Source organism: Aythya marila (assembly GCF_965140915.1).
Source record: "Aythya marila genome assembly, chromosome: 1".
NCBI classification, from domain to species: Eukaryota; Metazoa; Chordata; class Aves; order Anseriformes; family Anatidae; genus Aythya; species Aythya marila.
The window spans coordinates 60,927,125-60,943,552 of record NC_139042.1 but is presented as its reverse complement, the minus strand read 5'-3'; the positions used below and the strand labels follow the sequence as shown (position 1 = coordinate 60,943,552).

General features: G+C 38.7%; 1 protein-coding gene across 4 annotated transcripts in view; it reads left to right on the top strand.

The window, feature by feature from the left end:
* Positions 1–16,428, top strand: part of ARHGEF7 (Rho guanine nucleotide exchange factor 7) — a 108,921-nt gene that overhangs the window by 68,333 nt on the left and 24,160 nt on the right. For all 4 annotated transcript variants that reach the window (XM_082774365.1, XM_082774364.1, XM_082774367.1 and 1 more), the window contains 7 exons: positions 5,602–5,740; positions 6,636–6,695; positions 7,924–8,070; positions 9,925–10,011; positions 13,392–13,470; positions 14,881–15,020; positions 15,686–15,910. In XM_082774365.1, coding sequence (XP_082630491.1) covers positions 5,602–5,740; positions 6,636–6,695; positions 7,924–8,070; positions 9,925–10,011; positions 13,392–13,470; positions 14,881–15,020; positions 15,686–15,910 — 877 coding nt within the window. The remainder of the gene's footprint in view (positions 1–5,601; positions 5,741–6,635; positions 6,696–7,923; positions 8,071–9,924; positions 10,012–13,391; positions 13,471–14,880; positions 15,021–15,685; positions 15,911–16,428) is intronic.

Below are 16,428 nucleotides of genomic sequence, written 5' to 3'. Positions count from 1 at the left end.
AATGTATGTAGACTATATCCAAAATGACAAGGGAAAAGATAATTTAAGTATAGAACTACCTGACAGGTGGATACCAATGAGGGGGAGGTGGTCTAAAAGTCAGTGGGATGTTGAGCTTTAAAAAAATACAGAATATAGACCCAATTGTAATCAGTATTAAATATGTAATTATTGGGGGGAGAGAGACCTTTAAGCTTTTTGACTTTTGTTTAAGATAAACATGGCATTGTTTAAACAAAATGTAAGAAAAATGTTTCTAAAAGAAGAAACTAATTTATTCCAAAAGAAGCCAAAAATCAGTAATGTTGGTTGCTTTTGTGTTGCAAAACAAGTGTTGAGCCAGTTTTCAGCTGGAAGAATAGCTGGAAGCTATTTGCAAAACTTCAATTGTTCAAATATTACTTTTGCTAGATCCTTCAGCTTTCTTAGATAACATATCCTCAGCATGTTCTGCATTTGCATCACTGACCTAGCAGTCTGGATAAAGTTTCTGGAGCTGAAACATTACAATTACTCTGAGTAACTGGAGCGTGGAATACAGATCAGCTTGAGTCAGAAAACCCTTTGTGCCTCCCCCACTTCTGTGCATCCCTGAGCCTGCAAGTGTGCAGGCTGATGTCATACGCGGAGCAGCAGTCCCCGAGTGAGCAGCTCGCCTGGGAAGGTTAGCACTAGGAAACTCAAAGCTGCAGTCGAGGGGTTGCTGAGCCAAGCTGTGCCACAACGCTCTCAAAATGCGGTGCCTGTGTGCAGTCCTCAGACCCCTCAGCAGTGATAGCTCCTGCTCCATCTATTACAAACAGAGACCTACTTCAGAAGTGTAAGTTGTGCTTTCAAATATACATTTTAGTTCCTGAAAATGTTTTCCTCGAGTTTAAATGACTTTTTTTTTTTTGCTTTCTGTTACTGTAGGCACATCTGAACTTGTTTTCTTCCCTCTCCCCAGCCTGACTTGCAGCTTTTAGAGACAGCTGCTCTAAGAAAGATTTGAATATGTTAATATGGCTTAAAGACATTTTTTGTAGTGACTTCTAAAATAACTTTTGCTGTGAACTAACGTTAGTTTGAAGAAGAGGGAGAACTCTTCAGCTAGGGATTTTGTGGGTAAATGAAGCACAGTGCTTTCGTATGCTTCTCTGCTTTTTAGTCTGTAAAATGACACAAGTAGTGAATTGAAATCTCGTCTGCTTCTTTTTAAAAAGGTATTTACATAGCCAGTTGTGACTGAGTTGGTTTTAACTGTTCAAAATTTTTTTCTGTTTAAGCAAATCAATATATATTTTTCTATTTTAAAATAAAAACAACATACAGTTTAGCTTTGGGTCAGAGCTTTTATTTTAGCATACATTCTGACGTGTAAGCACTGGTTGAAATTGTGACATGAAAGAGCCATTGTCTTTGTCAAAGCAGCTGTGCTCTTAAGCTAACAACAGGGATTTTTTTTAAGCTGCTATTAATTAAGAAACAGTTGTGAACTGTTGTCATATTCAAACAGTGTTCTAACCCACCCGTGTTGTATTGAATTAAACCTTTCCATTACGTTTGTATTTGTCCTTCATGAATAAATGAAGGACATTTACTTTAGCTCAAAGTAATGTCCTTTTTGCCAAATACTTCTGTTTTCAAGGCTGTGGAGTTGGCAGGTTGGTTTAGCTTGGGCAGTCTGGTAGCAGGGGCCGCACCACGACGCTGCTTGAACAATATTTTTGCTCCTATTGTGTTCAGAGTGTGTGTGCCTGTGTTCGTCCTGGAGTTTGAACAAGCCAGCGTGTCGAAACTTGTCAGGGCGACGTATAGGAGCGTATGAAAGAAAACATTGTCCTCCTGGGAACGTTGGGAGGAAAACTACGTAATTCAGTTTTAATTGCACCGATTAACACCGCGCTGTGTAAAGGGCTTCCTGATGATGCCATTGTTAAGCGTGTTTCTCAGGACGTTGTGTACACTTCAAGAGAGCCGTGGTTTAAACTTGCTCTGTGGGTTCTCACACTGTGATTAAGTGAAACCCAGGAGATAATCAACAAAGTGTCCTATGGTGGAGAGCAGCCCTGGCTGGCAACTGCTGTGACCTTGCGTAAGGATGGAGCGTTTTCAGTTTTAAAAAAAAAAAAAAAAAAAGTTTCTTTATTTTGTCAGGTTGCAAAGTAGTGGATTCTCTGCAGCAAGCTCTCCCCTGTTTTCTGACGCATCTGTTTCACAATGCCGGGCTTGGGAAGAAAAGGAACAGAGGTGATGAAAAATCAGCAGCGTTGAATGTGGGTGAAGTGGATTTGGTAACCACAGTGTTCCTCCTGTTGTGGAGGCATTAAATAATAAAATAATTAAAAGGAGAAGACAAATGCATTGTGTTAGGGGATAGCTCAGCAAATGCCACTTCTGTAATGCAGTTGTGTGCACACAGCAGCATGGGGATGGCCAAAGTAGTTAGGGACGGGGGTTTTTGTGTCTTTGCAACCGAAAGCTGAAAATCAGCATTGCTGAGAACAATGTTGAATTGAAACGGCCTGCGGTATTCATGGCTGGCATTTCGGAGAAGAAAAGTTGTGTGGACGTGCATGGGTTGTGCTGCCTGAAATGGGAAAGGGTGAGAGATAACGAGGAAGGAAATAGTTCCTACAGTTTGGCTGTAGGGGCTGCGTGTCTGGCTGAAGTAAACAATGCAAAGAAGGAATGTTTCCTTCCTGTTAGTTCTTGTAGCACTACCTTTAGTGTCTGGCACTGAAAAAAGGGCCTTCACATCTGAGCTTTGCTAAACCCTGCTGGAAACAGCCACATCCCCTGAGCAGATCCCCTGAGCTGCACCCCTCCCCTGGCACAACCTGAGGCCATTCCCTCCGGTCCTGTCACTAGTTTCCTGTGAGAAGAGGCCAACCCCAGCTCCCTACATTTTCCTTTCAGGTAGCTGCAGAGAGCAATAAGGTCTTCCCTCAGTCTCCTCTTCTCCAGACCAAACACCCCCAGTTCCCTCAGCCGCCCCTCACAGGCCTTGTGCTCCAGGCCCCTCACCAGCTTCATAGCCCCTCTCTGGACATGCTCCAGGGCCTCGATGCCCTTCTTGTAGTGAGAGGCCCAAATTAGTCAAAATCCTGGATGAACAACTAGCTGGTAACACTGTAAACCAACCTAAGTGTGAGCAGAAAGCCTTAGTTCATGAAGGTGCCACCAGAATCAGTCATCATTTTGTGAAATTGATGCGATTTTTATGCAGACTGTTCATAAGAAAGCTTAAGGCAAATAAGTCTTGTGGTTCTAGATATTCAGTGGGCAGCTCTTCTTCTTAAATCAAACCCAAAGCCAGGAAAGTACTCAGGCTTATCTGTGTTGCTTTATAATGATTTTCCACACAATTTACTGTAGGAGGTTTTTCAATGAGTTTCAATTCTGGCTAAAAGCTGACCGTGTCACGGGCTGGTTTTGGGAGGCCTGGAGCTGCTGATAGAGGCTGCCTGAAAGGGGTGGGGAAGGGAGGTCTGCCTCCTGGAGCTGTGATGTTCACCAGTGTGTCAAACCCTTCCCTCTGCGTCTTCATGATGCAAAGCAGGTGTTGGGGAAACTCCTTCCTATCTGCTTCCTTCACACTGCTGGTCCAGAACAGCAGAAGCACGCATGTGCTCTGAGAAGGGCCTGGGCCTAGTGTGAAATGCTCTGGAAGAGGTGGTGTTAAGGTTATGCCCTCCCTGGCAGTACAGAAGCAGTATTGGATCTAATTAAACTACCTAGCTAATGTGAAGATAAGTAAAAAATTGGAGTTACCTGCATGGAGAAGTGTCTTCTGTTCTGTGAGCCTGGGGAAACCAGGAGGAGAAACGTCTGGGTGGGCCGATGGGTGAAGTGCTTGCATGAGGTGGGAAAGACTCAATTCGTGTCCTTGGCTTGCTTTCTTCATCTGTCTGGGCAAATGGCAGTAATAAAGTGTAAGTTACCCTGAAATCAGAAGGGATAGAGTGGGTGGACAGGCAGGGTCTCTTTTGCCTTAATTTGTGATTTTATGTAGCACACCTCACTGATACACACCAGAACACATTTGTTGAAGTTAATAGCATTGTTCTTTTTACAGATCAAATTTGCTTTCACTTCTGCATGTAAAATATGACACTATTTCCAAAGTTGGGAGGTACTTACTCTTTCCAAAATGTTACCTAGGTTTAGATTTTTGTTAATGGGGCCATAATATACAAGTAAATATTCCTCCTTTCTTGGTTTTTGATGTTTTACTGTTTCTGAAAATACCAAATCTAGTGTCTGGCAGAAGCTGCCTTTGAAAAATGAGACTGTGTCAACAACCAGGGAAATGAAAAATATTGTAAGTCGTGGCTTTTGGGGACATACTGCTGTTAATCAGCTGAAAGTAAAGATTTTTGGCGTAACTTAACATGGAATTTGTGTGTTGCATGAGAAAATAACAATTGCTCAAACCATGAATAACCTCATCTGCAGATGTCTAGGATGGCATAGGTTGAATGCAAAAAAGATTTTACTAAGTGGCTTTCTGAATTTTCTTTATTTAGACTTTGTCTTCAGGATCATGTCTGCAACATGTGTGTTTTAAAGCCTGGAAATAAGCCCAGGTGCTGCTGGGCTTCCTTTCCCTAAAGAGGAGGCTGACTTTATTCCTGGCCATTTAAACTCTTAAATCTCATCCTAGACCTTAGCTCCCTTAAAAACCAAAGATTTCAGAAAACTGAGAATGTAGATATTGTAAGTTTCCTTGATAGCAAAGTCAGCACAAATTCCTATGGTGTTCTGCTGCCTTTTAATGGAGTTCATGGGACAAGCTGAAGGGCTGTGCTGCAAATGAGTTCCTGGACATGATCCAAGTATGAGAAGCTGTGGGTAAGGGATGTAGCAGTTCATGATACTTGGAGCGTGTGGGTTTCTTAAACCAACTTTGTTGTCAAAACAAGCGTGTTGTATAATTATACCTTCCGTGAAACCCTGGCTCTTGTGAGGATGAACTGCACACCAGTTACTTCTGCTGTGGTCTGCCATTTGTGTGGCTGCTGGTTAGTCAGTCAGTAACGCCTGGGATGCGTGATACGAGGTTGTTAAGTGCCTAAGTGTGGGAGGAAGAAGGTTTTGAAACACTCTGTGCCTTCGCATTAGTGCTTGCCACCTTAAAAACAGCAGTGCCCACCTGACTGAATGCAGAGCTGTTCTCTAGTTTACTCCTGGGAATTACCTTTTTAAGCCACCTCTAAGGTCAGATGTCTTTTTACTAGAATAAAGAGGTAAGTAATAAAACATTGTGCAAAGGCTTGATTCTGTAACTTTTGCTTGAATGGGGTAGCATTTAGGAGCTGTCTCTGATCATCAGTTGCCTAGAGTGTGGATGCAATTCCATTTCTGTTCCCTGGATTAATGGTGGACCCATTATCCCAGCAAATCCCAACAAATGTCTTTCTAGATTAAACAAAATACTGGAGCAAACTGAGGTCAGCACTTATGTTGTGCTTAATTTTGATTTATTTGATAAATTTATTTGGCCTTTTTGTTTTACTGGCAGAATTCATTGCAGGTGGAAGCCTGAAGTGAAGAATCTAACACAATTCTAATTGTCTCGATAATTTGATGTTAATTTGCTTAAATATCTTGTGTGCACAGTGAGGAGCTAGGAGAATTCATGGAGATGAAAGGTGCCAACAGCCCTGGGATCCTTGTACTGACCACAGGCCTCAGCAAACCTTTTATGCGTCTGGATAAATACCCCACGTTACTCAAAGAACTTGAAAGGCACATGGAGGTATATCTTATCAGCATTTATGTTCCAGCTTAATGATGATTTGACAACAATTATTTTAAAGGTACATGTCAAACATGACGGGACCCAAAATTACCTTTGTTTCCTCTTCCTGCAGCCTCCTGAAATACAGGCTGCAATAGTTTAAGACGGTGCAGTAAAAAACTTCCTGCAAAAGCTAAATGTTTACGGTAAAGCTAGCCAGAGAAGCTAACCTTCACTCCTAGAATAGTCTTGCACGGACTTTGGTTGACTCGAAGTTGAGTTCATCTCCTGCACACAACTTGAGGCTACTTTATCTTGTAGGAGTGCTGCTTCCCATCTTAGGACCTCAACCTGTTGGACACTTCACCTTGACTTCTACTGCACACTGTCCCAAAATGATCTTTCCCATGGGGGAAGGTGTTTGAGGAGTTACTGTTTCTGCATTTGCATTTTATAGGTTACATTTGTGGGGTGTGAAGGAGGGAGAGAAATAGAAGGCATATGGGTCTTCGTTGTGTCACATGGTTTGTCAGTCAGTGACGAGACATACTAATATGGAAGGAATGTGTTTTTTGTGACAAAGAAAGGTAACATGCCAAATAAAACCCTCTAAAATGAATGCTTTCCTATTAGGATTTCAAGTTGGAAAGCAATTTTTTGACCAATAGTTCCTGTAAAATTTTCTTGTCTCTATTTTAGGCATAAATAGCAAAGTTGTAAATGGCATTTTACTTTTTCTTTTTTACAAGACAGACAACCAGTTTTTGATATAAGAGTAAGACGGCTGTGAAAAGAGAGATCTAAAAGCTTTTATTTTATAGGATTATTTGTATTTAGTTAAGCCTCTAAATACTTTGTTATTATTTTTACTAGAACTAAATCTTTTATTCTGTTCTTTTTCCCTTGCTTTTAGGATTATCATCCGGATCGTCCAGATATTCAAAAATCCATGACTGCCTTCAAAAATCTTTCTGTAAGAGTGATGAAAAATAGATAATGTGTATTTTACAGTATAGTCTTCTCTAATTTCATCTCTATCCATTGCTTTTAAAATGTGAAACTTTTTTGTATACTTTGGTATAAGAAATTTTTGTGAAACTTCTTTTGAGCCCTGGAAATCAATGCAGTTAACGGGCAGAGCTGAGGATTGCAAGCTGTGGGGGAGTTACAGCAAATAGACTATTGACAGAAGAGCCTTGCAAGCATTCTGCAATTCTCAGTCTGCCCTCTCACTTGTGCTTTATTTTCCTTTCTGTGAGCACACACATGACTAGTGACCTAAAGAAGGGCCACAATGCTTGACTATATTTAAAAAAAAATAAATAAATTCTGAAGTGCATTTGTTTTAGTGGAATAGTGGTAGAGTTGAGGGAGGAAGGATGAAAAGGGAAGCACAAGATAAACTCCTAAAGATAGGAACTTTCAGTAATAATCAAGGGGATAAGCCTGATTTGAACAAATGGGCTGTCTTTTTTTCTTAACTTAAAAAAAAAAAAGTGCAACTGCAGCGGGCATGTGTTTAATGTATTCAAAGTGACAATAAACTTAACATTTTGTGTTTCCTGCTGGAAGTGCATGCTGCTGGTAACCTGGTGTTTTTTACATTTTAAAGCAGGAATTTATTGTTACCTGTGTTCAGACGAGGTTTGGGGTTTCCCCGTTCAGTTGAGTACTTCACAAATGAGAGACAATAATCCTGAAAAACTGAAGTGAGATGATTACAGCTAGTAGGGCAGGTTGGCAAGAAATGTAATAAAAATAGGAGCACGTGGTTAGACAGTGTTTGCACAAATGTCATGGCAGCTTTTACTGAATAAGAATATGCTTTCCATGTAGTAATTTGTACTTAGGATGGCTGTGTTACTGTTTTCTGCTCTAGCCAAGCTGTTTGTCTTAAAAGAACAAAAACATGAAATGTAAAGAAAAGGGAAATTTGAGGAATGGGATTTCTCAACTATAGTTTTCTCAAACTATAAATTTGTAATTGAAGTCAGTGTATTGAAAAGAAAAGTAATAGGGAAGATAGCAAAACTAGTTTTTTAAGAAATACTGGTAATGGTCATCTAAATGAAAATGCTTCAAATTGGCTATTGTCTTCTGTTTACTACACTGAAAACAGTAAATACAACTGTAGTGCTATTTCTACCCTTAACCATATTGATGGAGTTGATAGAGATGATATTTTTGCCTATGTTTGCTAGGCACAATGTCAAGAAGTACGGAAACGGAAAGAACTTGAACTACAAATATTAACAGAAGCAATCCGCTGTTGGGAGGGAGAAGATATTAAAACACTTGGCAATGTAATTTACATGTCCCAGGTCATGATTCAGTGTGCTGGAAGTGAGGTAAGGCAGTTCTCATCTTTACTGTCAGTCTGTCTTTCCCTATTGTAATCATAATTATACATATACATATATATATATGTATATATACACACACACACAAAATCATGTAGCACAACATAATATAAATTTTGTAGCAGAAATAATGTTTTGAGATACTAATCTAGAATAGAATCTCTTCCCACTTCTTTAAGGCTTTTATTATAAAATAGGGAAAAAAAAAAACACTTGAAGATGGATGGTCTCATCTGTAAAACTTACTGAAACGTGGCTAATATAACACTTGAAAAATGATCTTACCATGTTTTTAGGTCTGTTTTTGAAGTGCATAATTAAACAAGTTTTTCCATATGTAGTTATATTACAGGATCATTTCACAAACGATTATAACATTTAAATAAGAGTCATACTATAAGGTGCCTTGAGGTCAATTTTGCCCTTAGTGTTTTGGGAACTTTGCAGAGGCAGTACATTTTTGAAATACAGGTTTGAAAAATCAATGGTTTTGGAGAAATGGACTAAGAGGAGACGTGAAAAAAGACAAAGGTGACGTTGCAAAGTATGGGTGATTTTTAAAGAAAAAAAATCCTACTAGAGATAACATTCTAAAAGATTTTTAAAGCAAGTGTTAACAAAAGAGAAATGTATACAGATTACTGGTGTGTTTTTACTGTAGGCTGTTCTCCTGTATAATCAACTTTGAAGTTGTTGGGGGTTTTTGAATTGCAACCTCATTCGATTTCCTTCTGTAGAACAAAGATTTCAATGCATATGAGGAAAGAGAAAAATGTTTTTGCAACTGAGTACTTTAAAATTCATCACCTGTTAATTTTTTTTAATTGTTAGGTGTTTATTTAAACTTCAAGGAAGATTTAGTAGAATTCATAGTGCATCTTCTGCAGTTGCCTCTTGTCTTAAAAATAAATTAAAAGCCACCACGATCTTTCATTCTGATTAAAAAGTCAAATATAATAGACTTCTAGTAGCTTCCACATATATTATGAGATTACTTTTTGACTAGGTATCTAACAGTTTAATTTTGCTAAAACAGTCATTTTAGTGTCTTTTCTAAATGATGTAGACATTTGTAAAGACCTCCTGAAAAACTAATAGAAACATTCAAACTTGATAAGGACCTGTATTGTATTGCAAAGATGTTCGGAATTGAGATAGTGACTTTGAGAATGGATATATTTGTTTTGTCATTAAAATAAAAGCTTAATATGTAAATGCTCCTTTCTTTACGTGTTCATCTATACCAGCTGATTGAGTAAATTTTCTCCTCTTACCACAGAAGTACTTCTCAAAACAAAAAAATAAAGTCAACCTCATAAGTGAAACCAGAATACTAAAAACAGAACAAAACAATATTTTTATTGAATATGAGCATTATTACTTTTCTTTCATAATCTTTTGCTAATTTGGAACATAATCTGACATTACAGAAAAATGTGATGTCTCCAATTTAAGAGACACTAAGTCTTGACATTACAGTAACAGCATCCATCCATGCTATATTAACAAATATATCCAGTATGTGATTTTGGCTTTGCTAAAGTCACCGAAACACCGTCTGGGTGAAATACTGGCCTTAAAATTTCTTTTTAAAAAATAAGGCTCTACTCTCCAGAAAGGAGTTATAGGCATGTATTACTGGAAATTTTGAAATAGAAAACTCAATAATCCAAACTCCTTTTACATTTATGAAGGCTTAATTTTGCTAGAGATGAATGCTTATGGAATAACTATAGAGTTGTAACATTGTTGATAGTTTTTAATAATATCTAATATAAAAAGTGGGGAGGGAGCTTGTGATGTTGTATTTACTTTTTCATTTTCTTTTTTTTTTTTTTAAAGGAAAAGAATGAAAGGTATCTTCTTCTCTTCCCTAACATCTTGCTTATGTTGTCTGCCAGCCCAAGAATGAGTGGGTTTATCTATCAGGTAAAGTAATATATGTACATATGTGTATAAATGCTGGGAGTGTGTTTTCCCAAATGTTTCATAGAAAACGTGGAAGGATTATTAAAATTCTGTGTTTACAAAGGGAAAAGGTAATTTCTGCAGTAAGAACTGGTTTTCTGTTTTATGAAGCCTAGAAGCTTGGATTTGACTTTTTTGCAGCTGGCGACTTCTGTGACCGTCAGCAAGACATTTTTTCACCTCTGTCCTTCTCGGTATTAGCTACTGAGAGGAAAAATTAATAGCTTTTTAGAGCTACATATGAAAAGGATTCTGTTGTGCAGGCTCATTAGCGATCTTCTGACTGCTGCTTCAATATTACCAAAATTACACAGGACTCTTTAGGCTCTCAGTGGTGCAAGTTAGGCTGAGTTACCATCTAGTTCTTTAGGTGCGTCTGTGAATCAGCAGAGCACTTCTGACATGAGTCTTCTAGTTTTTCCTCTTTACTGACTCTTGAGTCACAGTGTTGGAGTGATCTCAGGGCCTACCAACTGGATTTCCTCTGGATGGAGCTGAACTGGAAGGCATGCTCCAAAAGTACACTTGATCTGCTTCAAGTACTCATTGCCACTTAGTCCATGGCACCAACCTAGAGCTAGCCCAGTGTACTAACAATGTACACCTGAAACACATATGCTGTGACCTTCGGGCCTTCAGCACCACCAGATATTTCACTTCACAAATCCACTACTTGTTCCTGGTAGATGGCCTTTAAGCACTGTAGTGTGTTTTCTAGCTGAGTACTTGCTCTTGCAATCTGACTGTAGCTCCAAAGACCTCCTAGAAGGTGAAGTTAGAGCCAGTGCTTACTCCACGAGTTTTTGAAACTTTTGTAAATGTTCAAGTCTGGCTGGGTGATTCCGACATCACAGCAAAACAACCAAAAGCAAGGGAAAATGAAACAAAAATTCTGAAAGGGGCCCAAGATCCCACCTGCTTTAAGTACTTTTGTAAATCATTCAAGCATTCTGTTCCTTTCTCTCAAGTAGTGATTCATCTGCCACAAAGGAATGCTAAAGGTTTATAATTCAGGGTTCTTACACAGTTGGCTACATCCAGTCACAAACAGTGTGACTCAAATTCATGTTCGGATTCATGATAGTAGCTGGATTTATCTAAGACGTGTAGGTCAAATACATAATCAAGCTTCTGTTATCTTTGTGCTGCTCTTAATAACTTTTAGCTGGTACTTTATCCTGATGTGGATGGAAAAAGATACTAGGAAAGGCAGGTGAGTGCCAGATCCCAAGTGTCACAGCCATAATTCCTGATGACGGAAGGTGCTTCTAGTACAAAGGCAACTGAGTGGAAGTTTAGTGCGTTAACAAACAGCACAAAATTAAGCAATGAATCTGTCAGGCTTAATTCTGCTCTCCTGCTTTTAAACTGCATATACTTTCTTCCTTCTCTCACCCATCTTGTCCCTCAGGTGGATGTCACTGTTCAATAAATAAGCAGTTTTCTGTGCACTTGTCTTCAGGTTCTGTTCAGCATGTTCACAGCGCTTTCTTAGTGTTTACTGCCCAACCCCCTGTTCAATACAAAATTATTGATTTCTTTGTAAGTTCTAATGTGATTTTCCTGACGCTATGAACTTCTCAAATCCTAATGTCTACGTTTTCACAGCAAGGCAGAATTATTTCATTACTTTTTATGTCTGAGACTGTGGCTTCGAGCTGTGTTGGGAATACATAGCACGTGCTGTCTGGATCTTTGTTTTGAGGTTCTTGCCTCTGAAGTGGGATGTGGGCAGATGGTGATGCAGCTCCCTCGGTCATTCCAAGAGAAAAGATGTCCTTGAAAGCAGCATCTTTACATGTCTCTTTTCCTGACTGGTGCATGTCTACAAACAGGGAGAAAGGAGCATTTCCTGATCCTTGCTGTTTAGGTATAAGCTGCAGCTGCTTCATGTTGCAGTACATCCTCATGTATGTCTGAATATTCAAGTTATCAGCAGGCTTCAGGCATTCTAGTTCATAGTGCTGCTATTTACCACATACTGTAATGGACTAGTGGGGAGTACATTTAGCCAGATTTGTAGTTGTGAAGGGTACAAACTATATTTTACATGGGAACTTCACAATTTTCACAATTGTTTCTTGAAAGAAGGGGAATGTGAGTGGTTCCTGAGTTTGTTGCAATTTTCTGTGTTTTGCTGACTTTGTACTTTTTGTCTCCATGTGGCTCAGGTGATCTTTGTTCTCCATCACCAATCTTTTGCCTGGTGTGTCCCTGTGTTCCCTTTGCACCTATGTCAACATTTCCTGCACCTCACATACAGCGTGGCTGTATGCTCTGTTATTTACGAATCAGAAAAACAGAATTTTAGGCTGCATTGTAAGACACAATGCTACCATGTTCCCTTCATCAGAGAAACTGTTGCAAGGAAACTTTATTTTTGGCATCTTGGGCTTCAGCATACTCTGTGCATACAGAATACTAAGTAGTTTCAGTTCAGCTTACAAGACGCCTTTGTCCATCCGGTAGTCATTTAAATAAAATAAAATAAAATCCCCTCCATTGGAGCCAAAATTCCTGAGTACATAGGATTTGCACTTCTGCCAGCATGTGCTGAATAGTGTTTCTGTGCAGAAGAATACAGGATCTGTCTTAAAAGAACTTTTATTAAAGTTGCATTTTTGGTAAAGCCTTTCATCCTGGCAATATTACATCTTATCTGTTCTTCTGTGGTTCGAAATGGACAAAAAGTTATCCTAAACTGACTTTTTTTTTCCAGACTGCTTGGGCTTAAAATGAGATTAGGTTTTCTTCTGCAAAACTAATGTTTTTCTGAAACCTCAGAAACTTTGAAGGTGTTTTTACTGCTTTTGTTCTTTTTCCCCAAATATTTGAGAGTAAATTTAGTAGTGGCAGGGATGTCAGATATAAGTCTTCAGTATAATTGAAGGATTTGCTTAATGAAATCTTCCTTTCTAAACATACCACAAACCTTGTTTTGAGAGCTAATCAATCAGTTTGCAAACAAATGTGATTTAAGATCAGTCATCATTGCCTCCAGTCATGTAACATGGATGACCCTGAACATCTCAGTTCCCAGAACTTGAGGCTATGATGAGTAACCACTCTTATGTTCATATGGATTTGTAGGCTGCCCAGATATCAAATAGTCTCATTAAAATCACAGATCTTGTTTGTAGAAGTTGGGCATTAAAACTTGCATTGCAAGGTGTCTGCTTGGATTTTAAAATATTTTAAACCCATCAGTGTGTTGTGTATGCGTGTTTAGCAATATATTTTATGTGCACGAGTTCATTCAGAGTTCGAAATTACATATTCTTTACTTGGTAATGGTTTTGTGTGTTTTGAATTTAATTTGTGTGTTTTTTTTTTTTTCTCAGGGAAAACTGCCAATGACCGGAATGACTATCACAAAGCTAGAAGACAGTGAAAACCATAAAAATGCATTTGAAATATCAGGTATTGTCTGGAAATACTTCTATTTGCTATTTAATGTTTCAATATCAGATGTTTTGTCTAAATGTTTTTCATTCTGAGGGTGACTGAGCATTTATCACAGGTTTCCCAGAGGTTGTGGAGCTTCTATACTTGGAGATACTTAAGAGACTTAAGAGCTGTCTTGATGTGGTCTTGGGCAACCAGCTGTGGGTAGCCTGCTTGAGTAGGGATGTTGGACAAGGTGACCTCTAGAGGTCCCTTCCCGTCTCCTCAGCCATCTTGTGATTTTACAGATTTGGTAAGGCATCTACACAGAGCCTCACGTGAAAATTGCTTTTTACTGCTAGCGTTAAGCAGTTAACAAACTGCCTTTGTATGGGGTTCACCTCTAGATTTCTGCCTTTTAATTAAGGCACTAGCCTTGGAAAAGGTCCTTTATTGGTGAAGCAATTCAGACTGTGCTACTTTCTGGAAGAAAGGAAATTTCAGACAGTCCAGAAGAGCTTTAATCAAGAGCTTTCCTTTAGAAGTAAACAATCAGTCTCTTTACTGAGAGACTGGTAGTAGCTCTGCTAATCGTGCTTGCAGCTCTGCTTTCTTTGGGTATTTTCTCTCTGGAAAGTAGTTTGTTTCAGCATGTAACTTAATTTTGAAGAACAGTTCCTGATGTCAGAATCCTAGGAAGACACACTGGGAGAAGGATCTACACGATGGAGGTTTATACCTTCATTTTTTTCTTGGATCCATTCTGCCCCCAAGCAGGTTGCATTTCAATAAAGTAATTTTGAGGCTCTCAGGTGGCAGGTAAAGGGGAAAAAGCTGTTGATGTTGCTTGTTCTTCTGAGATAATAGCTCCAAAGCTGATCCTCAGATAAGGAATTTGGTGGGTTAAAATGGAGCTAACTGTAGAAATTAAAGTAATCCTGGGTTAATCACCCTGCTGCTTTCCCAAGTGACTTACCTCAGTTTTAATACTAGATTCAGACTGACTTTCTACCTTTTCTGAACGGTATTTTACCACTTGTCCAATACTATAGCTTGCAGACTAAAGAATGACATTGTAGGTTCTATGTTGGCTTTCCTTGGGAATACGGAGAAGCATAAGGCTACTAGATTGTACCTCTGGATCTCAGGGTGAACCTGTCACCTACCTCTATTTCTTATCATAAACGTTGTGTTTGTGTTATCCTAAGTGGGGAAGAAAGGTAGAATTCCTTTGCTTTGTGGAGGAACAAATGCACAGAGGAAATACTATGACATGGAAAAGTAAGATGCTGTGGTTCTGAAAACCTTGGGTAATTTTTTTCTTGGTACTTTGGGGTTATAATGTTTTAAGAAATGTGTATATTTATTATCAGGTCAGATGGACTAAGTATTCTTCTTTTGTTTCCCATGTCTTTTTTTTTTTTTTTTTCTTTTTCTGTCACCTAGGAAATATGATTGAAAGGATACTAGTGTCATGTAACAACCAACAAGACTTGCACGAGTGGGTGGATCATCTGCAGAAGCAAACCAAAGTCACAACTGTTGGGAATCCCACCATTAAACCTCATTCTGTGCCATCTCACACAGTAAGAAATGACTTGTGAAATGAATAAGCAGTGTAGATAAAATTAGGATATCTGGCAAATATACGACCTTGTAAAGTGTTTTCTTTAACATTTGGTTCTCGTTACTAATGGTTGGTTCTAGTCATAAGGGTTATAACTGTAGTTTAAGGGGTCAAAGTCTTATGTTTTTAATTGCATGAACAGAATAAATGCTTAGCTCTTGGTGTAATAGTTTAATAGGATAAAAGAATATCTGTTATAGTTACTTTTTATAATGACCAAGTAATCACGTCATCTTTTAAGTGTCCTTAGGACGGTAGGTTTTAACTGGCAATGTGCGTGGGTCTGTGGAAAAATAATTTCCTGAAGTAGTTTTTTTCAGATTCTGAATTTGAGTTGTCTTATATGAATGGATCTAAATTTATCTTAGTGGTGAAAGAAGTGGGAGCAGAGCTGCTTGTAGCTGTTCTTTCTTTAGTGCATGCTCTATCTACAGTAGACAATAAAAACTTCTTTAAGCACTGCTTTTCTAAGCAATAATTCAGTGCTAAAATTTTGAAAGCACAGCTGTAATAAACAGAAGCACTAGAAAGGTGAGATTATTTCACTGGTCCTTCATGGTACTTTGCCTTTATGATGTTAATATTCTTCCTCTCCCTTCCCATACCTGTTACTGTCTTTGACAGCTTCCTTCCCATCCTGTAACGCCTTCCAGCAAGCATTCAGATAGCAAGCAGATACCACTGACTCCTGCATACCACACTCTCCCTCATCCGTCGCATCATGGGACTCCACATACCACGATAAACTGGGGACCTCTGGAACCTCCGAAAACTCCCAAGCCTTGGAGCCTGAGCTGCTTACGGCCTGCACCTCCATTAAGGCCTTCAGCAGCACTTTGCTATAAAGAGGTGAGATGCAGCAGCCAAGAAGTATTAACTCTGTAAAAGGCCTGTGATGAGAAGCTTAACTTTTTTTTTTTTTTATACACCAGTACTTTAAAATTTTGTGCGTATTTTAATATGAAGATGTAGGTAACAGCTAGTGCTGAATGGTAATGGACTAGTGAAAGCTATTTGTTTCAAACAGGCTTTTAGTCTTGCAGCTCAGAAAATACAAAGGCGTGTTAGGAGATGATGTCTTTCCCCCCTGCTGTGTTTTCACTTACTTTCATCCTCTGTCTAGTTACTAAACAAGATTTAAAAACAAACAAACAAAAAAAACCCACAACCATAACCCCCCCACAATTAGAAATTCTTAAAAAAATAAAATAAAATAAAATAAATAAAATTTAAAAAGGGCACTTTTGTTATATTGATCATCCAGGCTTACTGCAAAGTAAGTTGTTTACTAAGCATGCTGAGAAGCATCTAGGATAAGGGATTCTGTGGTGCTTCAAAATGCTGTATCAAATCACTTTAAACAGCTC